Below are 27,197 nucleotides of genomic sequence, written 5' to 3' on the forward strand. Positions count from 1 at the left end.
ATTACTTTTTGAATGCAGCAGCTTTGCCAGTAGCTTAGACAGTTTTCTCTATCTAGTCAGACAGCTTCCCATGTTGTTTATGAGGCCTGTTTACACACCAGCTGGGGAGAGAAAGCCTACTTTTATAGCCCTCTCCCCAACACCCTTGATCCTAAAAACTCAAAAATTAGTAGTGGAAGAATAAAGCACGCAAAACAGTGTTGTACTGGAACACAGGATAGGAAGGGACTGCTTATGTCCTCAGTTTCAGCCCCCAGCAACCGCAGGCAACTGTGGCAGTAAATATTTTAAGCTTGTAGACCATCCGCTGTGCACACACCCACACTGCAAAGGCCACAACACACTAAAACAGACCTAACATCTGTAGTGGAAGACCAACCGCCACAACTGGACCGTGCCACAGGAAGAGAGCAGGACAGATGAAGTAGCACCACCACCAAAAGTCCCTGTCTAGCAGTGCATTTGGCCAACAAAAGTCCCGAGTGACCTTGTAGCCTCAAACTACAGAAGAGGGCAAAGCACTCTGTCAGCTTGATCTAGGAAAAATCCCTTCCTGACCCAATATCTGGTAACTGGTATCTGGTAACTGTCCCAGCAGGACACACTGGTCACACCTTTTATTTTAACTGAGCGTGTTTAAAGTTGACAGGGTCCTTCTGAACTATAGATCAGATTCATAATGCAGGTATCAAAGCAAAAACAGGTGGACTCATCTGCTGAACCAGAGCAATTAAGCTCTTCACTTGCCACAAGCACAAAGCAACATAACTTGGCTATCACAAGAAAGGCTTGCAACAGTCTGCATTTCCTTGCATTTGCCACAAGCTAAGAATGCACAGATGGACTGCTGCTCATTCTTAGCTGAGCCACAGTAACTCGTTAAGACATAGTAATGTCTTGATCCTGGATCTGGGCTCTTAGGTCTTCTGGCTACACTACAACCTTGGCCTAGAAGCATGTAAAAAGTACACACAAAAGCTTGCTGATACATGCTACGCCATTAAAATCAACTTATGTGGCCCTAAATGGATCTAATAGCAGCTCCGTGTGTGCAGGTGAGCATGCTGCAGGTAAGCAGCAAGCTTTTTCTCTCAGCAAAGTCAGCTGGAAAGAAGCAACCTGTACGTTAAAGCATAACAATTCAGCAAGCTCTTTTAGTAACAAAATTAATGTCAATGCAATTGGAAATCAGGTGTAGGAAGTACTCATATTAAAGGCAAGCTGCCAACCAAGCTCCAAGACTTGCAGAAGTTGAGCGCTTCTGACTTACAACAACAATCATCACTTCTCACACTAGGAAAAGTCTCCGCAATAATAACACGTAAATCCCTCTCTTCTAACTGACCGTCAGTTTGGGGGAACTTTTGTACTAACCTGGGTTAATAATTGGGATGCTTGTGGAACAGTTCTCTTTTGCACAGGCTCCCACCATTGATGTGAGGGTTGTAGTGGGGACTTCACCAATACCTGTGGAAAAAGCAGGATATGGACAAAAGGCAGATACTGCATTGATACAAAGTTTTAAATCGTTATTTTCTAGAAGTGAATCACTGATTTGAAAAGTTGAGAAGAAAAAGCAGAACAAATTATACCACCAATTCCTCCTTCCTCAGTCTGCCTCAACAGCTCAAAGCAATCACAAGGATCAAAACCACAGTTTTATATTTACTGTATATCACAGCTATTCCCATTTCATCTCCTGAAATTAATGAATCTACATCAAATGCTGCTACTTCTGGTTAGAACAAAATATATTCAAAGCAAGAAACAACTGTCAAATATGAAAATAATGTCAGTTTTAAAACCATTAGATAAATTATTCACAAAAGCTGACAAGAAGGACACCAAGCTGATGTTCAGTTATCCTGAATGCAGAATATTTAAGAGTTTTCAAGGATTATAACACAGTTTGGTACTCATTTGTAAATATGTATGGGTTTGTGTAAAACACTAATTTAACATTCCCAAAGTGGGTAAATGTGTACATCAGCTTGATTTTATCAAACCAATTTTATCTTGTGCATCTTCAACAATTTTCTGCATTTCAAATCAGAGATACAAAAAGGTTTAAGGAGAAAAAAAATGAAGGCAAAATCATACAACCAAAGTAACAGTCTAAGACAATCTGTGTAACACAGAAAACATCCGCTCTGACTTTCTCTTTGTGCTGCTTTATGAAGAAAAAATTTAAAGCACTTGTCTTGGGATGCATAATGTTCCATCAGTATATCGTCAGCATATTTTCTTCATGAGTTTTTGATCAGGAATGGCAATGTATAAAGCCAGCAAGAACATACCCATACCACAAAAATCTGCCAAGAACCCAAGAGAAGAAACACAAACACACAGGAGCTGCTGCACTGGACCAGACCAGTGCTGCGTGTAGCCTCGCATCTGTTCTTCTACGATGGCCACAATTATCTTTCAAAGGAAACTTCACATTGTAAGTTCTGTCCCAAAAATGAATGCTAAGTCACACATAAGCCAACTTAGCCCTTTTAAAATGATCAGTGGCAAAAAGCAAGGTGTGTTAAAGAAATCCATCAGGTTCCTTTTTTTTTTTTTCATAGGGTATCAAAACAGCTACATGATTACACCACGCCCATGAGTCTTGAATGAGCTTTGCCTTGTTTGTGTGCTTTAGGTCCTGAAATAACAAGTTTAGGAAAAAGCTGGCAGACACAGAGCGCACACAGTCTGGGGTGGACCCCACTAGTTGTTCTGTGCTTGTGTACAGGTCTGAAGAGCTCAGCATTTGGGAAAATCATGCCTCTGTGAATTTAATCACAAGCTATTCTCAGGTATTTCTATGCAGACAGTTACTTCTCTGCCCATGCTCCCAAGCAGGCTGGTTGGCAGCACATACAAAGATCTCAACAGACCAGAAGTGGCTTTTTTTTCTAGCAAAGCAAGTCTCTAACTCTCTATCCACATTGGTACAATCTTTCATTCCAGAAAGTTGAAACCCCGGCCTTTTTAAAACTGGTTAAAAACCTCCCAGTGATTTTACTGAAGCCAGGATTACACACTAACGGTGATGTTCGTGAAATACACGTGGAATTTAAAAGATGCTCCAGGAAATCTCCTATCAGCAGTAGTTTGGATTCTGTAATAAATTTCTGCTGGATGAAGCTTAAAAAGTAATCAAATAAATACATCTACTGAACATGTTAAGATCACGTGCCTCATGCAGTACACAGAAAATACTATGAGCTGGTTTTAAGGTGGGTAGAGAACCAATAGAATCCACTTTGAGTTGCTCTTCCAAATGCTTAGGAAATAATAGTTGTGGTTTGGGTTTTTTTTATATTAGCATGAGTTAGAAAAGAACATGTAATAAATCAACTGTGAGTGTTAGATTTTAGTATTTCAACAGATAAATCTAGCCTAAAACAACCCTACACATTAGATTTGACCCAGAGACTTCATTTAGTCCTAAGGTATACAGAGTTAGTTCTGCTACCACAGATACAAATAAAAAAATTAAATTTCCTTAGAGGAAAGTTAGGTTAGACAGACAGAAAAGGTATATGTCAGAAGCAAATTTTAATATAAGAACCAGTACCTGCAACAGGGGTCCTGATTTTCAATCTGTCGACCTCCATGATGAAGTCATCTTTCAAGAAGAGGAACCCAATGATGGAGAAGAGATAAACTAAGATGAGTGCTAGCACTGCAGTGAGGATAATGGAACGACCATTCCGGGTAACACTTTTTATCACATTTAGCAAAGTCTCTTCTCTGTACACCAGATCAAACAGCTGGGAAAAGCAGAGAGTAGAGGAAAAATTAATACAAATGAGGCAATATATAGATGCTACATAGGAAAACAATCTGAACTACTGAAACATACATCTAGTCATGTTCTGAATTCTCAGCTTCATAAACACACAATTCACATTGATTTCAGTGGGAGCTGGGCATGCTTATAGGAGGAGAAAATCTAGCACAGAACTTTAAAATTTAAGATAGATTACAGCAAAATCCAAAGCCACAAAGCGTATATAATATATGAGCCTGATCAAGATGTGGGTAACGGTTACCAACAAGATCCATTGTTTCCCCATGTTCAAAACCAGTCTAGATTAAAATTAAAAAACAGAGTCTTCATACTATGGATCTACATCTACAAATTAATTTTTCATGTTATCTCCCATCTGATAAACATGCATGGGCTGCAACTCAAAAATGCATTCATGTATGCAAGTAATTACATGTTTGTTAACTGTTCCTTTGAGCTCATGGCATCATTTAAAAGTCACTCACATGTACAAGGATCAGAGCCATCTCTTTTTAGGACAAAGTTAAATTCATTGCACTGTTTGTATAAAACTAGAAACTTCTATTCTTCTTTACCCTACACTATGTGCTTTCCTGGTATTTAACTTTAAAGAAAAGTATACATTAAGATAATACTGCTTTAAATGTCAAAGGCCTAAAATAGCAATTAAACGTGCTAAGAGCTTTTCAGGAAACTATAGCTTTTTTTCTCTTGCAATTCTATTGATGTTCTATGGTGCTTTGGACCTTATCTATAATGCATGTATTTCCACTTCAAAACACACAGATTACAGATATAAAGTGACACACTATGATTTATCAAAATGGTCCACAGAAGAAGGTATTAGTCACAATTCACAAGATCTGAAATCCACAGCCTTGTGAAAGGATTAATAATAAAGGAAGAAAGAGGAAAGACAGTTATCATTCATTCTGTACAAGACAAAGCTTAAAATGAGGAAAAAATATAAGGGTTTAGAATATTTCCACTACAAAGTGAACACCTGGAAGTAACTTGGGAATGTGGACAATTACAACAACCATGAATCATGGACATTTGTCAATAGCAGTCACTGAAAAAAGTAAGTATATAAAATGTTTCTTAAACTACTTGGCACTTTGCGAAGTATTTTAAAGTAGAGATCACCATACTCATTGAAGGAATAACACATAATGTGCTGTGCATTTTTTAAGCAGGGAAGTAACACCCATTTGAAAAGTGTCCTGCAGCTACAGCCATAAAATCTTGGCTCCTTTGAAATCTGTCCAAACTTTGAAGCTGCCTTTAACGTCAAGATCTGGAAAACCTGACTTCAACAGGAGCTCTACCAGAGTAAGGACTGAATCCCTGAAAATTTTCGTGTGCTTAACACACCTCTGTGAAAGGCTGGGAGCTCACCACTCTTCAGGAAGCTGAGAGAAATACGACAACAGGGAAGTGAACCCCTGTAAATGATCACAATTTAGTCAGTCTCCCTACAAGTTTCACACGCTCCAGTATAAAGCAAAAGGATTAGAAAACAAGAGCAGTGAAACACCTTTTACTGCTATTCAGCATGAAGGGAGCAGTTAGCTGAGTTTAGCGTAATTTTGTATGATTCATTTTCATTGCACCTGTATCATATTATAAAAAGGCATTCCATCTGGGTAATGGCAACAAAAGAAAATGAAAGTGGGATACATTTAAAGTGATGAATCTTCCTGCTACACCAGAGGCATGCCGACCCTATTTCCCAAGCAACATATATATATATATATATATATATATTTTTTTTTTTTTTTTTATTAGGGCTGCAAGATGAACTGAGGAATGGGATCCTTTGGTATAAGTATGATGCAGACACCAGTGGACAACTGCTGTCCCAAAGAGATTATGACTGACACTAGACACAGGAACAATGTACACAGAATATATGTGTGCTGGGGAAGGGCAGGAGAAAGGAGTGGGCCGTATGATGATTGTCTGAAAAGAAATGAGCAAACTTTCAACTCTAACACAGATAAAATAAGTCCCCAAAGAAACAGGTTCTAATGAAAACGGCAGCTCCTAAGGGCAGCAACACAACGGCATGCTAAAAATACACATGATTTGGCTTGATTGTCAGGAAGAAATTGAAGACAGCTGCATGGGTAACGGTATTTTCTATTTTTGCAAACTTTTCCCCTCCACAGAAGCACATACTTACCAGGAAACTATAGAAGAATTCATGCACACAGAGGCCCAGCATGCAGACGAGGACATATGCTACGTGATAGAGAAAAGCCATGTCCATGATGACCGCTCTGTAGCCACGGGTAAAAGTTCCACGGTTCCCAACAAAGCTCACCAGAAACACTATTTTGTTACAAAGCTGTGGGCGGGTAACAAAAGCTAGGTTTATTCCATCAGAAAAATCCTGTTATTTATTGTTTGCATTGCTGCAGCGTGCAAAAAGTCTAGATAGGTTGCTTTGACTAAATGCTCTACTTTTAGATAGCTGGAGTGAGATGAGAGAAATCCAGCTCCCAAGGTACACTGGGAACGAGCCCAGGAGAGTAAGTGGAAGTACGTCCCCCCCTCTAACACTGCGGTGTGCCTCACTGCATTGTGATTTATTTCTATAACATTAGTGAGTAGGTAGGGCAAGATTAATGTCATAAGGCATTAAAAAAACAACTGGGGAGTGAATTCCTAACAGTTTTGAGTTTAGACCCAAGACCACGTAAGAGCAGTTGGGCATGCTACTACAAAGAGAACAACAGTAACACAACAGAAAGTGTGTGGGGTGTGTGTGAGATCTACCATTTCCTTCAGGTCATGTTTTTCTATATAAAATCCCTAAAAAAAAATAGTATATCATTTAAGCAACAGCATCAGATTCTTCATTGCTCCTGAGCTTTGCCTGCACATGAACAGCGATGCAGAAGTAAATACGAAAGGGGCTAACCTAATCTGTTTGGTAGTCCAGGACAAGCAATGAGGACTCAACATGTTTTTCTCTTTCACAAATTTGACATGGGCAAGCGCTGCTTACTTGCCTTTAGCTTTGACTATATGTCTGGGTAGTTTTAAGTACGTGAAATTCTCACAGAACTGGTGGCAAATAGCCCAATACTTTGCTGCCTGGTGCTAAGGTGAATTAGGGCTGTAGCAGTCAGGCAGAAATCTAAATAGATGACTTGTGAGCATGACTGCATATCTTACCAAACTCAGTAAACACGCAAACTTACTCATGTCTGAGTTAAGAGATCTGGAAAAGGGCTGAGAGAATTTTTAATTTAAAAAACTTTTTTCTTCTCAAAAATATATTTAATCTCACAGAAACATCTCACAAATTTACGTCAATTTTGCTGAGCATATTGGTAGAAAAAATTATTCTTTTAACATAAGAAACTGCAAATTTTATACCCCTTATTTGGCACTATTTCTTTAAATTCCATATTGTTTTTATTTTAAAAATATTTGCATATGCACAAAACCAAACCAGCTTTTTTCTGAGCTTCCCATTTTGCTGATACTGCTGTTTCAGGATGACTGAAAATGATTTATTTTTTTGGCTTAACCAGTGAACCAGAAAAAGAAGTTTTTTGCACAGCTCTAATCAAAGGCTTTTTTTAATAGGAGACCCTTAATATCTCTGCTTCTGCTGAACGGGAAATTCTGCTTGCTTTTTAAGTACTTACATTAGCAGCACCAAGAAGTATCAAGGTAGGACCGAGCCCTATAGTATATATAGACCTGAGAATAACAGACACCAAAAAGGGTCGAATACCAACAGGCTTGGAGATGAAAAACAGCATTGCTGTGCAAAACGCCACTGCTATCCAAAGGAGGAGGGAAAACAACGGAGAGAGCGTGCCTGTATAGAGGAGAAAAGGAGATTTGAGAAAGGCATCATTGGAGAGTCCATTTTTCACCAAGAAATAGATCCAGAAGATCAATTCCTTTGCCAATATAGCTAACAAAAAGCGCGGTTCATGCATCACAACTGCTGACCACAACTTGCCTTAATTGCAGTAAGAACTATTATTGTCATAGCATTGTTGATTTTTGCACAGGTAATAATAAGAGCAACTAATGAAATTTCCATTAAAATCCAAGGAGTGCTCAGAGATGAAACAGTTTACCCTTCTCCTGGAGCAAGCTACTAATCAGCTCCCTTCTGCAGGGATCATTAGGGCTCCTCCAGTCTAATTCCATGATTGCTCAGCTACAGAAATAGCCGGTCCTTGGGGCGGCGCAGCAAGTGGCACCGCGCTGCAGTGTCACGTTTCGATCCCCAACAGCACCAAAGCGCCCCGGTTTTAGAAAAGCAGCTTTCTTCTGAACAGCTGCGGGTGTTCAGCGGGAGCCTCCGCCTCTGCACGGGAGCAAGGCACTTGCCGCAGCAGGAGGCAGCCACGGGGACTTCGGCAGGAACAGGCAGCATCTGCATTGCCGAGAGCAGCTGAATAGCTGTGCCTTGCTCCTGGGGAGGCAGCGGGTCCCGGGTCTTGCTGAGCTCCGGCGGGCATGTAAGCCACTGCCTTCAGAGTCAGTCTCTTTGCCGCTCTGCAAGATGCTGGCTCCAGGCTTTCCCCGAGTTTTGAGCGATGCCCCTATTTTCCCCTCTCTCCTCTGCTTAAAGCCCTGGAAACACACCATGTTGCTGTGATATAAAAAGCACATTCAGATCTCAGGGCACCGTCACACTTGTACACTGACTTCTATTGTTATCAGATGAACTGAGAGGTCAGCGATGGGGGAGAAGGGAATAGAAAATTTAGCTAGACTCACAATAGAAATCATGCTATCTCTTTGGCAACAGATACACAGCTGAGCAGCATCAGTGGGATTAGAAAACAATGAGATGGGGCCCTAGCCTCAACATTCAGATGGCATCCGAACTTTTCCAAAGTTCAGGAGTGTTTATATCCTTGGCAGGAGGTTCAAGGCCAGCTCTGTCAGTTTCTTCGCCAACCAGATTTGGAAACTTTGAACGGATCCTAAAAAATAACTTCCAAGTGGATCTGAAAGGTGAGGCCAAAGCACTCTGTTTCTTTAACAAATCATTTCTCCTTCTTCCCTACTGCTGGTCAAACAATTTCACGTCGCAGGACCCACACCAGTAATGTGTGCCGACATGCACACTGGAGGCAAGGAGTCCTCATCTGGAGCACAATTTTGCTTATGTCATATGATGTAAGAACTGCAGAAATCTACTGAAAGGCAGCATTCTTAGGCTGATTAGATCAGGCCAGGCACCTCAGACGTCTCTCTGAGTATGGGGGAATTTACGCAAGGTAAAGGGGAAAAATGGGAGACAAACTCCGGCTGTCAGATCAGGTTTTGGTGGAGGGGGAGGGTGGAAGTAAGCAGGCTGCCTCATGACCTGCTAATCCCATTCAGCCACACCTATTGTTTATTGCTCAGGAATCGCTTTTGCTTTTACAAGCACTAGGAACTGGAATCCTGAAATGCGCTATCACTGAAATCGCTGGATTACCGGGGCCACTTAAACTAATACTATATAAATCTGCAGTTCAAAATAAGTATTAATACCTACTGATTGCAGACCAGAGGTTTTCCATGAGTATAAATTACCTAAAATTTAGCAGCTTAAAAGGTTTATTTTTAACTCTTTATTTCTCCTCTCATCCTGCATGGGCTCTAATGTGCGTGCACTCCGAGCGACTCTTCAGTTTACAAACAGGAAAGCACTAAGTACAAACGCTTCCCTTTTCCACAGCATAGCCCTGCAAACTTTGCTATGCCAGGCTGCGGAGATGCCTGTGCCGTGACCTGCAGAGACCACCCCGCGGGGTGAGAGGGCAACGTGGTCTCCATGCCAGTATACTTTAATCTGCTGCCTTTGTGTTTAGCCAGCCAACAGGAATGTCTGCTGGTGCCAACTCTGGTGTTTGTGAAAAGCACATGTATCTACTAGAAGCTGGACTGCTTCCACCAGACCAGTTCACATGCCATCAGACAGAGGTGACTTGCAGTCACATTACTGACTGCACTGGACATGAATCAAAGACCCAGAGGTGCATGGCTCTACTCCCATTACCAGTATTCTGGACTATTTAGTCTCCTTTATCCCAATTAAGCTTGTTTTGGATTCAAAGAGGCCTCCCACTAGTCTGCTGCATTTATTTAATGAAATTTATTATTTGCTGTATTTCCTGTGACATGTGATGAAGCAGAGGCAGAATCCTAGATTTTAAGTGTATTTTTATATAACGCATTTATCCTCTGTAACAATTACGTCCTTTTAACTCAACAAACAAAACAGTCAAAACCCAACAAGATAGTTTTCAAATCATTCCATTCCATATGTTTTTAAGACTGCAAGTCATTCAAAATGATCAGTTTTAAGGAATCTCTGTCCCTCTGCTGCCAGGAATCCTTCCTTAGCTCAGAAGCTGTAACTGAATGTGTGCAGTAGTACACTGCAATATGGCAATATAAAAAAAAAAAAAAAGAAAAAGAATTAGCTCAGATCATCTAGATAATCTTCAGCTTAGCAGCTCTGTTCTGTCCATTTTACTTCACGTTGCATGGGACATGTGACACACAGAAGATCAACTACCACATTTCAGACAACATCTGGTACCTACATAGAAGATACTAAATGGCTTCTGCAGATATGAGCATACCTGAAGATGCAGTTTTATATAACTGTTACCTTAGAATTCAAAGCATCTAAAATCAAAAGGAAAAACAAAAACAAACTCTACTTGCCTTCATCTCCATCATCTCCAAAGGGGTAGAACAGAGCAACTGCTAAATTGATGAATACAGCAAGGTTGAAGGAAATGCTCCCCCAGAGAGAGATGTGTCTGGAGAACCAAAACAGGGGTGGATTATCTAGAAAGGGGAGAAGAGCAGTGATCAATGAAATGAAAGCAGGCAGGAACTCAATCAGTAATGGCCTCAAGGGAATTAAAAACTACAGATTAATGAAGAAAATATGCAGATCTTTAAAATTAACTGAAATAGACAAATATTAAACATAGGTTTGCCATAAAACATAGTTTCAAGCAGAGCTTTTAATCCAAAGATCCCAATACATTCTATTATATATCGGAGTTTTGCCTCTGCTAAGATTTTAGGACTGGATCTTTTGCAAAGGAGTCTTTTTACCTGCCTCTGAAACTGTAGCCTCTGTGCATTGAGACACAAAATCAAGCAAACAAATAGATTTTAGCACTTTGCATGCTAGTCAACCAGAAGACCCAGAACAGGTCATCCAGATGACCCATTTGGACCAACTACATCGATGACATTATTCAAAGAACGTCGGAATAGGCAAGGTTGCAGAACGGCGCTATTTTCCCCACCTCTGTCAAACTAAATACATCTTGATCTCCTTTGGGGAACAGGAAAAATTTGGTCTGACTGGGATTTGGTTCTGTGAAAGCTGACTACTTCCTGCATGATGCTCAGACGTCCAAGGTTACCTGCTGACAAACAGCTCTGTACTCCTGCTTAAAAGGACTCAAATGAAGCCAGGATCTCCATATGTGAAGTGCTGTACAAATACACAGAAAGAGCCTATATCCCAAAGAACCTATAACCTAGTTAGAAAAGACTAAAAAGGGAAATAGGGCAAAACAGGGTTAAGATTTTGTGTCCAGAGTCACATAAACGATTCAGCAAAAAGGCTAGGAACAAGATCAGAGGGCACTAAGACCCTGGCAAGCACTTCATATATATGACTACACTACAATACATTTAAATGAACATTTAAAACAAGATGCTATGTGCAATGGTGTGAAAAAATTTCTAGCCAGAGAGGTTTATTTGAAGATGATGCATTCCTATTAATTAGATTTTAAAGTACTGAGAGCCTTCTGCAAGTATGCAGAGCATATTCTTGACTTGCCTGCACCCAGCTAACTTTTTATAAATAGTAGACTCCTTCAGCTGCATATGACTGTCTCAGGCTTAATCTAAATAGACTTTAATTGTGATTAGGTAAATATTCAGATTTCATTGTGATAATCTTATGCTGTTGGCTGCTGAGATTTAAACATTTGGAGCCACTGCAAATGACATGTGTCAATTTAAGCAATGCAGACTGCATGCTAACAGACACTTGGCTAAAGAATGAACCGAGCCTCAACCTGTATTATCTTTTCAAATAAAAAACCACATGGAGACTCGTGGGCCATTCCACTGATGAAAGGAATTGAGGAATTTCTGTTCTGAATAAAAATAAACCAATTTTCTTTGCTTATAGCATTAGGCAGGTCTGGTCTATGTAAGTGTAGGGTTGGGCTCTTTTATTTGTGTTTCTTAAGCAAAAAACACAGATATTATTTTGTTACTAGAGTAATTTTTCTACAATATAGTGACTTTTATTCCCAAATAGACTGTGCAGATAGGGAGTTATTCTGGAATAATTTATTTTTCAACTTCTAGTCTGGTCAGTTTATCAGTACAGACAAGTTCTTACAGTGCCGCCAAGGGAAGCAGACCTGGGCTGATAGGATTCACACTGAAAACTCACTACTGCCTCTGAAAATTATCGCCTGGGAATTGACATTCATAAAAACTGCAACCAACATTCATGTTTCCATCACGTTAAGGATGCTACATTAAACCATATTGCTTTGACTATCCAAACTCCCTGCTGCTCTGACCATAGATGCTATTCTTCACTTTCTTCCTAATCGATTGCATAATGCTGCTGTGAGTAGCTCATGTGTGCCACCCCAATGGCATCTACATTTTAGCAGTGAATGAAGCAATCACTCTCGTGTATTTTTATATATATATATACACACATATATAATACAACTTTCTTCCTTATCCCTCAAGGATACTGTGGATGCTTAATTAGTTTGCAGCCTTGATTCTCTGCTCCAAAAGCAAAGGGCAGAGTTGACAGTGGCTGAGCTCGCAGGGGCTTCCCATCCCCAGGACACTGGCAGTGGCAGCACCCCCATTTCTGGCGAGGGCCGGCGGCTGTAATGCCCACCAGTGAACTGAACAAGAAACTCAGGGTACCTGGCTTCACTGCACCTCCTCTTCGGGTCCCTGCTTTGATCCTTCCCCCATGATCTTGATCGTGCCTGTCAGATCTGCAAGCGGCTGAAGGTGGTATGTATGCCTCTCCCACTACCACAGGACATACACCAGTACGGGCTAACAGGCTGGGACACACTGCAGCTTAGTCAAGTGAGACTGATGTGAACTGGCAAAGGGGAACTGACTCCATGGGAGTCAGGCAGATTTAAAGCAGCTGAGGTTCTGGTGAGAGATGTTTTTAAGTGACTGACATTTACAAGTTTTTTTAATGATCTTTTCGGAATCTGCAAACCTCAAATATGCAGCTACACATGTTTTTGTTAAATATTAGGGGCCTTGGCTTAATTAGGTGCAACTCTATTGAGTTTAGTGGAACTACACCCAGTTCATCCATCCCTCAATTTAACTTCTGGAGTCCAAAACATCATCTTGAACACATTACTTATATTACTAACTGCTCCATATTATGCCTCTTTTATGGTGGCATGCAAGTGTCTTGGCTGACCTACACTCTGCTGGCCTACACTCTCAAGCCCTGAACAGTTTCTCCTGTTGCAGTATCGGAGTGAACAGAGAAAAGTGTATTATTAAAATGAAAAATCTAAAGGCTTAAAAGCAGGGTTTTAGCATAATTAAGCTATTTTTTGAAATTGCAATACTTACTCCGAATTTTCTTTTGCCATTTCATCTCGTTGTACAGATCCTCTGTCTGTTGGAAAAAGTCATTGACTTTGCTCCCTTGTTCATCTCTCTCTGTTGTATTGAATACCCTACTTTTGGATTCCCGAGTGAGGAATTCACAAATATTGGGGACAGGGAAGACGATTTGTTCCATTGTTCTATCGTGGCGAACAATCTATAAAGAAAATGCACAATTTTTTCAGGATCAGTGACTTTCCAACCATTTTGTAATATCTTTTCTTGTTCACAGCTCCCCTTTTATTTATGAATTAATGCATAAATTATTTGAACATTACAATGAAGTTGAACCAATCAATCCTAAAACTGCTTTTCTATCTTCAAAAGCCTGCCTGAAAATAAGGTGGCAAGTATATGTCTCAAGCAAAACCTAGGTCCAAACTTCCCCCAAATATAAAAAATGTTCTAATTCAGAATGCTTCAATTTTGCAATAAATTGAAACAAGTCTCCCCCAGTAAACAGTGCCGAAGTTCAGGGGCTTTCTGCTTGGATTACGAAATTCTTTTCTCACCTTGAGTCTATTTCTATGCTGAGATAAGTTGTGAAGGTGAACATGCAAAAATAGCACCTTGTTACTCAGACAGCACCCATATCTTGTCAGTCTTTATCTGCTTACTTGGCAAAAACCAAGGTTTTGTTTGCATTTCAGGGCCTACCGAGTTATCGTTGAGTGAGCTAGATTTTATTCCATCTCACTACACTGTCATCAAAATTGCTTCCCCACTCTGATCATGGCCTCTGCATTACTAGTAATAGAGAAATGGGTAGAAAACTCATCTTGACTCTTAGGCCTATGTACAGCCACCAGTGAAAAAGAACCCACTATTTGACTTTCAAAACAAACAAATGAGATACCCTGATATAAAGGAGCTATATCTGAAGTGCCAAACAGGTCTAGGTCTGCTTTCAGTGAAAGACCAGCAACATCCATTTGATGTAGCAGCAATGCTGGGTTGAGTTTCATTTTTCCAGTCACAGTCCTGCATTCAAGAATCCTCCTTTCTCTCTGTAAATTCATATTTATTATGTGAACATACTAAAACCCCACCTGTCTTGAGCCATTTTTAAGAGTAACATATTCAAGCATATTTGCGTTAGAGATGAAGGATAATTATGCTCGTGTCTGCCGCCCATGAGCATGTGCACTATGTGAAATTTGAACACGCTATTTTGAAGTGTCCTAAGTAAATACTCGTGTCTCAGGCCAGCAGTTGTGCAATGGGACTATGTGACCAGTAGCTAACCTGGTAGGGCGAGTGAAGGAAGCTGACGGCACATCTTCAATTCCACCAGGGACTCAAATGAAGAGGCTGGCTGCGTGTACTGCTCTGCAGAATGACATTCAAAAAGCCTCCCTGAGCATAGAGGCCTCCATATCTGCTCGAGGAACAGGCTTTTCAGCCATGAGGTTTTAGGAGATTTCAGAAACTACACCAGGAAGAAGCTATTGGCCACATAATAGCAGACCACAATGCTTGTTTAAAGCCTAAATTTACAACCTTCCCAGATAATTTGACTGCTAATTGCTAGAAGATACCTCAGGAGCACCCAAAGTATTAAAATATGTTAAGAGGAGCACCAAGCTGCCCTCTGGACAACCACAGCCATGGAGCTTCCATCTATCCTGTGGCGGGATAATGTGATCAGGCAGAAAGGATGGTGGGAAACAGAGAAGGACCCAGCCATGGCCTGTCTTGATGGCAGCCAGGACAATATGTACCCAAGGCACTTGCGTTAGACGGCTCCCTACGCACGCAAGCTCAGGTCCAATGTTGATGGAGCCTGGGAGCCCGCTGAAGGTAAAATTATTGGCTCAGCTTCAGGCTGGGCCTGTGTGTAACTATGCTGTGCAGTTTTCATACTTAGCCACTTTTGGACTTGATACAGCATTTCTGAGAGAGCGCCAAGTGCCTCTTCTTTCTGCAGTCTCTCACAACAGCTGCCTTTGTACCACAGAAATTCTTCTCCTTACAAAGTCACTAAGGACTAGAGATACTACAGTGCCTAACTCCTATCTTGATGCCTATAATCCCATGAAATGTGTGAGAGCACAGGAACTGATATAAGACTTAAGAACCTAAACACCTCCGTGGATCTTGATCTAAATCCAGTGCATGGCAGGGGTAAAGTTTAAAATAGAGAACAGAACTGATGAACCAGGCCAAGCCTTGGTCTTTTAAACAAAAGCCATACTGAATGTCTACACCACTTCAAAACCTCTTTGTACTGCAGCCAGGCTTTTAATTTGATCAGTTAGCATCACTGGCTTTGAAACTCACGATTATTTATTTGAGTGACGTACCATACAAGATTATTCTTGACTTCATGACACAGCTACTATCCACAGTCGTTACTTCCCTAACACAACATATTTGGTAACAGAAAGGAAAGCTACTGTAAAATGATTACTTGGAGCCGCTTTTAACATAGATGCATTCCTTTTTCTCCCATAGCCAAAAGCAAATTATTCAACCTTCTCCTGCTCATAAATAATCTGCACCATTTGAATAAGCTTTGCTGTTTAGAAGCTTAAGAAGAGGTGATACACCATGCACAAGATGCAAACTTGTCTCATATTCAATCTTGTAGTGAGTAATTCTTTACCTCTATCTGTGCCGTATGATTGGCATAATACCTCAAGGCTTCATCTCCTTCATCTGGATCTGACCCTGGCTTCAGCATCTGTTGCAATGTTTTATTGTGACGAGCCAACTAGAAAAAGAAAAAAGATCTGATTTATGTCCTGCTGCTATGTTTTCAGGTTAATCATCTCCACTTAACTAACACAAATCCTCCTTCCCCCCACCTCCATATACGTACATGCTCAACCCAGTGGGGCTCTTTCCACAGATAACAACAAAAAAGTAATTACTTGAGAACAATAGAAATAATTTAGTCTTTAAAAGTCAGCATCAAGTCTTCAGCTGAGACTTATGAAAGGTAGCTTAGCCTGCAGCCTAGATGGTTTTTGGAGGGCTTTTGACAAATACCAAAAAATTAGACTGAATGCTTTTTTTCACTTAAGTTTAGACACAAAATTTGCATACCTCTGACTAGGTAATTACATTTACAATTAAATTTTCTCTGTGATTCCAAATGGCTAAACTGTTCTTCACCATGTTGTAGGTTGGTATTTCAGGGCTGCCAAGATAACATGCGTAACTATTTCAGAGGCAGCTGGACTGCAGTGGCAGGCAAATACGTTTTTAACTGTACAGTTTATATACATAGCACATACGTACACACACAAAGACACAAATATGTTATCTCCTACAAACTTTTACAAATTATATACTTTACATGATTCCTAAAATACATCTGTTCTTGTTGAATAGTAAATATTTTAAATGCTTGATAGCTGCACAGAGTTTAATACTGAGAATGTCAGCAAATGCATTCATGATGTCCCTTAGGTCAGTGAGAAACAAAGACCTAACTACAAGGCATGACTACTAAAAATCCAGTTTTCCCTATGTCATAGTGAGTGGTTTTCATCCAGAAACTCTGAAGTGTTTCACCTATTTTAAGGTGGAGGAAACTGAGGCAGGAAAGGAAAGGCTATGTTGCAGACGTGATCCAGGCATTAATCACTACACTGACTATTACCACAACAGACTAGACACAGACATTAGAATCGAGGCAGGCACAGCGCTCAAAATGACCACAGGAACTAGGCTTGAAGTGATCATCACCACAGGTAGATTAGGATTGTACTACATGAAATAACACAGTATGGTGAGGGATTATAAAATAATTGCAAAGCTACAAGAAGAGTGTCAGGGATCAAGTCTAAAAGTAACAATGGATCTAAACAGATATTGCAATAATCTCACCAGAAAGTGATCTCACTCATTTATAAGCTATTTGCATGTCTTACCATCCCCTTTTTATCTAAGAATGGGGAGGGGAGAGAGACATAGACCATTTACTCTCTTTATTTAAGCTCCCTAGAATCTACTGATCAAAATAAATTTTCTTCTGGATCTTGATACAAACTTATTAATTAAAGACAAATAATAAATGGAATATCCAAAAGCAAGAAAATACCAGAAAGGAATATTCAGGAAGAACAAATGTACTTCCTACAACCTCCTCATGGACAGCAGCCTGCTTGGCCCTGACAGTAGAGCCCCGAGCCAATGTGGCAGAACATCAGCCTTTTATAAAAGGGTCACAAGCAGATATCCAGGGAGACATGCAAAAAACCACATGCGGGTCAACTGCAGAGCAATATTCTTTCCATCAATAATAGATTTCTGCCTTGAACAGTTACTTTTTTGCTCTATCTAGCAAATGTTTGGATAGTCTCATTACACTTGTTAATATCTTACGCAACTTCCTCTTATTTTTAAGACTAAAAATGTTCCTTAAGACTACCCAATTAGTTCTTCTCCTTCACACAAGCCACACAACCTGATCCAGTCAGTAGTCTCCGCAGTATGCCCACATCTACTTAGCAGGACAACCTGAATTCATTTTCTAGACGTCTTTTGCATTCCCCTCAATAGATGCTCTAGCATCACGGAGAAACAAGATGAGCTTGTGGAAACAAGGTAGTTACTGCTTAAAAATTCCCTTTAAACAGTATTACTATTTTCGCCTTTCAGCTTTATTGAATGTCCCTCTGCTTCTGTACTTAGGAAAAGGGCAAGCAAGAGTGCCCAATTCACCTTCTCTGTATCATTCATCATTCTGTACACTACTGTCACGTCCTCTCTTATTTGTCTCTTCTTTAAATTAAAACAATCCCTATCTTTCCCATCCCTTCTCAAACAGAAGACTTTCTGTGACTCAATTATTTTCCTTGTCCATCTCCAAATGCCCTTTACTTTGGCTACATCTCTTCTTTAAGATACGAAGAAAAGAACTGACTAGGCAGAATGCAATCACACCCTGCTTGGAGTGGTGAATTAGCATAACCAGAAGCAAATATATTCCCCTTTTTTTATCTTCTGTAATACAGAGGAACTTTGTCTGTACCTTGATCCTTTTTTCTCCAATGTCAACCATTAAGATTTTGAGTTTTCTAATAAATGACAAGTTAAGGATGTATGGGTAGTTCTTCTCATATTAAAATTATGCCAGTTTGGAGAAAGGGACATGCATAGATTCAGAAATTTCCATTAGTACCACAAAAAACTTTATATAAACATATTTGAATTTGTCTACAGAAATGGAAATGCCATTTGTAAACCATAGGAAATCTCAAGGTATTGCCTCCTAATATGCTTTTAAGTGTCCATAACTTTTATCGTAAAAGTATCGCTTGATAAATACCAGTAACAGAAGCTCCCTTACCACATGGACTAGAAGGGAAAACCATCTCAGCCCTCTCGTGCTGTAGTGGGACTAGCACAGTGTGTTAACAGACTGCTGGTCATTTGAGACAGCGCTGATACAGTGCATATTTCACTATCAGGTTTCATGTGAACAGCAGCCATGTACTTTAAAACAGCGTGTATTCAGTGATCATCTTTATACTTTATTAGACTGTGCTTTCAGGCAGTGACTGTCTTGTGCTGATGTGTGTACAGAGCCTAGCGCCACAGAGCTGGGGCTTCCCGACACCAGCACTACAGAAAATAATACAAAGAACAGGCCAGGACCTTCTGTGCCAGCACCTCAGCTGCCAGCAAAGACGCATTGGAAACAACTGGGGATTGCTGACCAAGCTGGAGGAACTACAGCAGATTTCAGAAGGGACACCTACCTAAAGGTGTCAGCAACAGAGCTAGGCAATAAGCGCTTAACTTCACTTCTTTCTGCTTCCCCATCTCTCTATATCCACTTACCTTCTGTAGTCTAGACCTTCAGACAGTAACCTCAAGGGCAAAGAGTCTATCTATTTTCTGCTTGTATTGCAGTTCCTATGTGGGATGGATTCCTCTACATTGCCACAATAATAAGTACTGCTAATATTTCTGTATGGTCACAGCTACATCGATGAAAGAATGGTGTGGACAGCAATCTCTGAAAGCTCAGATCTGAAGCAGAGGCCCACAGTAAGACACAGAACAGCTTTAGAAATGCTATGTTATTTGGCAACTACAATGTTTTCTGAATCTCTGCTTTCATGATCCTTCCTTCACCCTGTAATGAGCTCAAAGGCCCACATGGGCAAAGGGGACTGTGTCAACAGACTCCTTGACCAGCGCAGAGCTTTTTGTGAGATCAAAGACATAGCAATGAAAATAACAACGTAGTGACAAACTGTGAACCTAAAATATGGAAAGCTTATCCAAGCTGATCATACACCCTAGGTGACAGTCTGTGACTGGCATGTAAAGGCCATGCAAACATGACATTTTTTCATATTTAACTCCTGTGATGTAGTGAAGCGTTATTTCCGAAGTGTTGCACAAATCTTTTGGGGCAGCTGAAGGACCAGACACTGGATACATGGACAATAGCAACTATAATGAAAATAACAGCCCCATTTATGTTTGCAAAGCAAAGCTCAAAAATGAATGGCAAGCATAACTGATCAAAAAATAACCATCATCAGGGCCTGAATTTGCAGAGAGCCCCCAAAAAATTACCTCTGAGGAGAAAACTCTCTCAGTCAGTCATTCACTCACCCATCAACCATGCCAGTAACAATATTTTAAATGTCAACACTGTATTTTACTACTCATCAAGGCATGTACGGACAAGGAAGCAATAGCATACAATGGAACAGTGATTTCCAAAGAGGGAATGTGTAGGACAATAGCTATATGAATAAAGATCATTTGGCTTTCAGTCAGTTCCCAAGGAATGACTGTTGTTCATCTTGAAAGACTTTTACTTCAAAAATTTGGAAAACACTGTAATACAGCATCAGTACAAAACGTGAAAGATTGACGACAGACCAAGAATGCTGAAGACATTAATAAAGAAACAGTAGAGATAAATGACAGAATTACAAGTAATGCTCAGTCTAAACTCCTCACACAACATGATTATAAAATCAGATCTGCTGGTCATCTGGGATTCCATATATGATCATCAGCATGGAAAACCACAGCGCACCCATCTTTTGCAATTAACAATATATGGATTTCCTGCAGGCTTTTTGTTTTAAAGTCAAGATGTCCTTGAACAAAAATGCAGTTATTTAAATGTTGTCAAAGAAAAAGTGATTTAAAACTGTGAACGTTCATGTCACCAGCCTGTCAATAACTCATTGACTTGGGATACTATATTGGTTTGGCAAAATATGTATGTACATACGTGTGTGCATGTGGAAAAATTGCTGGGAAAAGAGAAAGTAATTCTCCACTCTTCACTACCTCTGTAAAACACAGACCCCTTCCGTATTTTTACACGAACATGCCAGTCCCTGGTTGTAACTTGTAAACTGCAAGGCTCTCCTCTGTAGCCCAGTCCTCATTGGAGGTGTGAGGTCTAACCCAGTACACAGCCGAGGCGGTTGTCAAAACTCCTGCTGATTTCACCGGGCTTTGCTTCCGGCCCAAAAAAGGACAGGAGTCCGAGAAGTACGAGCTAGAACCAGCAGGCTGAAGACCCCCAAATTCTGTGAGATCTGTTTCACTCTCTAGCATTCTGAAACTGCCAGGCCTGGGTGGTAAAGGTGACTTTTAATGTCTAGAATGGTATAAAGCTATCTAAATGGGTGAGGCTTAGTGTCCTGTAGGCAACTGGGGTTTTCACGGAAGAGTCACTTCACTGGTAAAGTGTCAAACATGTTAAACTGATTTTCTAGAAAAGGCCTATGGAGTATTACTATAAGCTCTGGATAACTGGCCGAGAAGCACAAATAAAGACACAAATAATTTCTGTGCCTTGAAACACTTTATGTTTACAGTATTACTATTAAGAAGTATTACAAACATCTGAAAAAACAGAAACAAAACTATTTTAAAAAATTATTATCCTTGTCACCAATTCTCTCGAGTTTCTCCTCACGGTTGTGAGGCAGCGGTAAGGCTGTTATCTGATGGGGGAGATACCCAGCACACAGGTACACCTGACAGGGAAGGGCACTGGGTTAGGCAGCAGTCGGGAGTGTGATGGGGACTGGGGCTCATTTTGGGGAGGCAACTGGATGTGTGGCGTGCTTGCAAGCTATAGCACTGCACAGTGCCCTCTCTGCCCTTACCCCATACCCCAGCTGCAGCTCACTAGCCAACCCTCTGGTGTGCCGGTCAGCCCCATCTAACGTGCCAGGGCAGAGAGAGGCCACTACTCAGTCCTGGAAGTTCATGAACTGTAGACCTTGGGGAAAGTGAGGCAAGAGCTGTTTGCACAGACCTGATGTCCAATGCGTGACATCTGATAGATCTGCTGTAAATTATCTTCATCTCCAGCCCAAAGGCCAGTGGTCTTTCACCAGGGAGAAACAAGGCAAGATATAACTTGCAGCAACAGCAGAATAATTGCAACTGTTCAGATTAGTTTTACCTTGCTGTGCAGACAGACTCATGCAGCTGGGGTTCATTCAGAGCCGCAATCTCTTCCTCTTTTTTCCCCCTACGTCCCTTGGCTCCTGGAGCCAGGCAGTGTGAGATCTGGCACCACCAAACCCCCTCACAAGGGGAAACTCCAGTCATCTCACCGAACGCTTCATTTTCTGCTTAGAGAGCAAGAAAGGATAAAAAAGCTGCCTGGGGACTGACAAGAAAAACCCCAAGGACCGAGAAACAACAGCAAAGAGAAAGTCAAGGGAGTAGCAAACAGGATGGGTGAGAGACAGAAGAGGACAGGAGACAGAAAATGAGATCCTCTTCGTCGGCGTGCCAGGACCTTACCACACGCCAGCTCCCTGCCCAGGGTAAATAAGAACTCTCCTATTCCATCAGTAAACAAGGAGAGAGAAAGCAAGGAAAAAGGAAATGTCATCTTACCCATAACTGAGCAGAAATTTTTATTCCAACTGGCTGTACTAACAGTAATAACAACTTCTCAACTCCCCATGTTCCAATCAAAACTGAATGGTGCTTTCTGCAATACACAGGGCAACTTCCTTTCCAGAAGTCATTACAGTTTTATAGAGCGGCACCTTTGCACTCTACCACAAAGCAATCTGTTAACAAACATTAAGAACAGCAGGGATGGAGCAATGGGAGACTCTCAAATCAAGTATTCATTGATTTCATTTAGATGATTATACTGTACAGAGCAACCAAAAGGGTTTAGAGTTAATCTTCCCCTGATGGCTTGTGGTACATGAGCAGGGACCTGGGTGGTCCAGACGCTTTGGATTCTGTTGCTGGGTCTTCCATGGCCTCGTGTAACCTCTGAGACACCACTTCTCCTCCCCAGCCTCCACATGGGGCGCACTACAAATTGTGGATAACAGTGATCTGCCTCACAGGGGAGGGAGAAATAAAACACCTCGACATTATCACGTAAGAGAAACCACCACAGTTAAGTGATCTCTATCACTATTATGTTTGCAGCTCCCATAGTAATTTTTTTGCTATTTTTCCTGTGGTTTTGCTGTTCTTTTATCCCTGATGAAAGCCAGCAGAAGACAAAATGACTTGCTAATATTTCCATTTGTCTTCTTTGTAATGTCTTTCGCAGGCAAAGCTTACTTGCAAAAAAAAAATAAAGTGTATGTGTGGGGAAGGTTCAGGTCAGATAAAATGTGCTGCAACAAAACAAAATTAATTTGAGGGGGGTGGGTGTGAAACATCTCTGCAGGCTACTTGTAAACTGTCATGGGCAGCAGTGCCTACACGAGCCAAACTGGCTCAATGCATATATTGGTCACATTTGTTTTTTGGTGTACACTGACCATACTTAACATAGGATGTGGACAGCAATATGCAATTCAGTGTTCCAACAGGATGACACAACTGCACTTGTAGACTGCCTCCTATGATTACTGTAAACAAAATTTTGGAGAGTACAGGATGGAAGGACATAAGGAGATGATGGAAGTGTCAGACATGATTACAGCATGATAAAAAAAGTTCAATGGAAAAGGAAGAAAAAGGGAGCAGAGTTACTGTGACTAGTCTTCACAGCATAACAAAGAAGATGATCCCAGCAACATGCAACCTCTATGAAAGGTAGATAAAATATTCCACCCAAAATAAGACCTTACTGGCATGCTCACCAACATTGTACAGAGCCAGCTGCAGAAAGACCAAAACCAGCAACAGCTCAGCAAGCATGTGGATCCCAAATCCACACAGCAAGAGAATTGTTCACCTCTAAAACCCAGCAGCACTTTATATACATACAAAATATACACATAAACCTGAGATAAGAGAGCTGTGAATGGCATACCCTTTTCAGGAACTCTCAAAATGCTTTTGCTATCAAGCACTTTACTTTCTAGGTTTCTCTTCTTATTCAGAACAGTGATTCTCTGCAAAATAGCTATCTACTGCTGTCTAATATGTGGCTTCTGAAGAAAAGGAAGGCTAGTGCAAACAAAAGGAGGAACTGCTTATGACTTATTTTGGGGGCAATGTGGTGAGGGGAACCACAGTTTTAAGTCTTTAAGACTTAAATATGGACATATTTCCTTCTGTAAGCCATAAGACTAGAAGACGTTGACTGGCAGTCAACTTCCCTTCCTCTGGCACCAACAGTAGAGCAGAAAGTAACTCATGGGTTCATACTTCCAGAATGGGCTCATCCTCTTCTCCAGGGTCTACCCAAACTCCACAGAAACCAGCTCAGTCTCTGACCTGAAGTGTGAGTCTTGCATCACTGGCTCCCTTCTCATGTTAAGTCTCATCTCATACGTTTGCAGTATAGTGCCATGGTGTCTTTTGCACACCCCTTAAGCTGGATGCAGTTCACCAACCCAATCTATGGTATAACCACCAGCTCTGCTACATGCAGGTATGGCTTGGAAGACGGCCACTGTACATACACTGCACTTGTAGAGACTGGGATATGCCATGTATCAGTCTTCAGTGAAGCACACTGAAGAGGCTTAAGTCCTCAGTTGCAACTTGGTATCATGGCTCAGCCTCCATGATTCAAGCACTTGAGTACGGCCATTATGTGGTCCTCTTAGTTGTTACAGCAATAGCAAAGTAAAAAGTCTGTTCATAGCCAATCCTGTTAGCATCCCACCTCTTCAACAGGTATTTCCACAACACATAGAAAACCATAACTTCGTCATTCAGGGTCAAAAACATATGAGATTAAAGTAGCAAGTAAACAGCTGAAGCTGCAATCTGTCAAATTCACAAAAGACATGCATTTCCTAATCTCTGCAGGAATCTGATGTATATACTTGTGGGGTACAAAACAGGGCAGTTACCAAGTGTGCAGATGGACAGGAACTGAAAGATGTGTCCCTTCAAATAATTACAGTGGTGAGATTTTCCAGCTTTTTCAATCATGTTGTTGAATGTTTGCCTCATCCTCCAATTAGCAGAGCAAAATATCTTAAAAAAAATAATTTAGGGGCATAGGAAAAGAGAGAAGAGAAAGTAAAATGGTGAGTTGCTCTTTCCAACTCTATATTATGGCTACTGTCCTCAAGAGAGCACTTTCACCTGGCACCTGTGAAGTAACAGTTCCCGGTGGGAGAGCGAAAGGGTAAAAATTTCATCTCTCTCCTCATCAGACATTCACAAATAATGATGCTTTACCCAACCAACTAGCAGCTAAATGGTGCTCTGCAGACAGACTCATAGAAAGAAAAGGCTGGAAAGACCAAGTTCATTTAAGGCTACCACAGATCATCATTCACAAAAGAAATTCTGAAAATCCTTGCCCATACATAACGGCAGAGAAGCCATTTCTTTAACCCCAGGTTGATTGGATGCTTATCTGTGTGCAGGTCTGAAGGTGTTTTACTCCTGTAAAACTACCGGTCGTCATAAGTAACTGATCACCTCACTTTTGGTGTAGAAAAGCATAATCAGCTGTTAAATCTAAATTTCATAGCTGGACACTTTTAACCAGTAACTCTTAAAGCTGCCTCAGAAAAAGTGCAAGGTGGACCTCATTTTCAGTTTTCCGCGCTGCGTTAAGTGAAATAAAGAGGATGGCAACTGAGGTAGCTCTGCCTATTTGTAGATTACAAATTCAGATCTTGTCTATTCTGGAAAACTCTATGATGACTGAGATACCTAATTAAATTATGACGTCAGAGGAGATGAGAGTTAAAATTGAGCAACTGTAAGGAACAGACATATTTTGACATTCTGATTAATGCTCTTTATTTTTGTTAACCTGTAATTACTTCAATGACTACTGAACAATTGAGAGGGATAAAAAACTATGTCTTTGTTAGAGAAGACGTCCCCCCCTTGTTTTTAATTAAGGTGTAGGATTTCACAGTGCAGATATCTGAGGCCTATTAGAACTGCTCTGATAATATTAAGGAAGACCAGACTTCACTTTCAGGATATTTCCAAGGTTACCCTCACTTCCCCTCAAAACAAACAAAGCAAGTTCCTCCTAGCTTAGAGTAAAATGTTTTAGTTGTGCTTCAGATACAAGAAAAAGAGCACTTTGGTTCATTTGAAGGTCACCTCTAATGGAAAAGCCCCAGCTCTGCCTCCAGAGCAAGCCCTCACCTACAGTAGACTATTACAATTAAACACTTTGCGTAATTCAGCTTTCTTAATAAGAGGAGTTTGCTGGAGTCTGAACGAAGTAAGTAGCTACATTACATACATCTGTGAGCAGACAATAAGTACACACTGCAGTTGAGGGCAGTCTGCTTTGAAGAGTGACTTTGTAAAGATGGCACCGCATGGTTCCATATTTATTGTCTCTCAATGTCTTCTGGATTGAGTTTACTCAGTTTACAAGTAAAATGATTTTTAATTCTACTTAACGCTCCTCCATGCAATTTCAATCAAAAAGCTTTATGTCAAGCCATCCTCTTTTTCACCCATATATCATCACTTTTAATGAAGACTGTGCATGCCAAATGCAAGCGGGTAGCTCTAGGGTAAGAGTACGGTTTGAGGGCAACAGGTCAAGTTCTCTACTGGTATAAATCAGTATTGCTTGCCTACTTTCAGTGGAGGCATTCCCATGTAGACCAGCTGAGGATATGGCTAAATGAAGATCCATTCTTAAAGTGGGAAGCTAAGTAACTGCCCTGCTGGTAATACAGAACCAAAGGAGACCTAAAGTCATTCTCCCCAGCCCGTGCTGCTTTAGATAGCAATGAAAAGGTAGTATGTTTATTACTAATACAGGACTGCAAATAGAGCCTGAGAGCAGAGAATATCTTAAACAGTATGTCATTGTCCCACAGCCAATTTTCAGAGTAAAACCACAGACTAACGTGGAGATTTCACAATGCAGACATTTGACAAAGAAAGGATATTTCTTCTGGTGTAACGTTTGGGCCCCGACACCAATACAACATTATTTCCCAATGACAAAAAAATCTTGTAAACCACAAAACACAAGGACACAGGATTACAGAAGTTAAAGATAGAAGAAGAAACCCACAAAGCAGAAATATTAAGGCCACCTGTGCACTAGTGAAATGCACAGTCACCACAGCCAAACAGGATATATCCCTCATTAATATTACATATAATAAAACACACACATATGTATAATAGACATTTGATCTTACTCTAGGGAAGCAGAACCAGAAAAATGAAAATAAGCTAAAACCTTTGCGGCCAGCCTACAGTAAAAAGCTCTAGCCTGAATCCTAGCCGCTCTTAGCAGCCTAAGTCAACAGGACACCAGAGGGAAAACAGAGGTCCCCATGTAGATCCCTATCAAAGTAACAACAGGATTCTGAGGTGAATGCTTCCAAGGAGAAGGGGAGAA

At 40.7% G+C, this 27,197-nt stretch overlaps 1 protein-coding gene across 4 annotated transcripts in view; it reads right to left on the bottom strand.

Annotated features, from left to right (window-relative positions):
• Positions 1–27,197, bottom strand: part of ITPR2 (inositol 1,4,5-trisphosphate receptor type 2) — a 271,134-nt gene that overhangs the window by 33,361 nt on the left and 210,576 nt on the right. For all 4 annotated transcript variants that reach the window (XM_087765500.1, XM_087765499.1, XM_087765502.1 and 1 more), the window contains 7 exons: positions 16,080–16,187; positions 13,439–13,631; positions 10,484–10,609; positions 7,444–7,619; positions 5,967–6,131; positions 3,566–3,761; positions 1,375–1,467 (listed from right to left, as the gene is read on the bottom strand). In XM_087765500.1, the coding sequence (XP_087621626.1) occupies positions 1,375–1,467; positions 3,566–3,761; positions 5,967–6,131; positions 7,444–7,619; positions 10,484–10,609; positions 13,439–13,631; positions 16,080–16,187 (1,057 nt within the window). The remainder of the gene's footprint in view (positions 1–1,374; positions 1,468–3,565; positions 3,762–5,966; positions 6,132–7,443; positions 7,620–10,483; positions 10,610–13,438; positions 13,632–16,079; positions 16,188–27,197) is intronic.

The sequence above is a fragment of the Nipponia nippon genome, unplaced genomic scaffold (genome assembly GCF_047370975.1).
Source record: "Nipponia nippon isolate SJK-2023a ecotype South Korea unplaced genomic scaffold, ASM4737097v1 scaffold_3, whole genome shotgun sequence".
NCBI lineage: Eukaryota > Metazoa > Chordata > Aves > Pelecaniformes > Threskiornithidae > Nipponia > Nipponia nippon.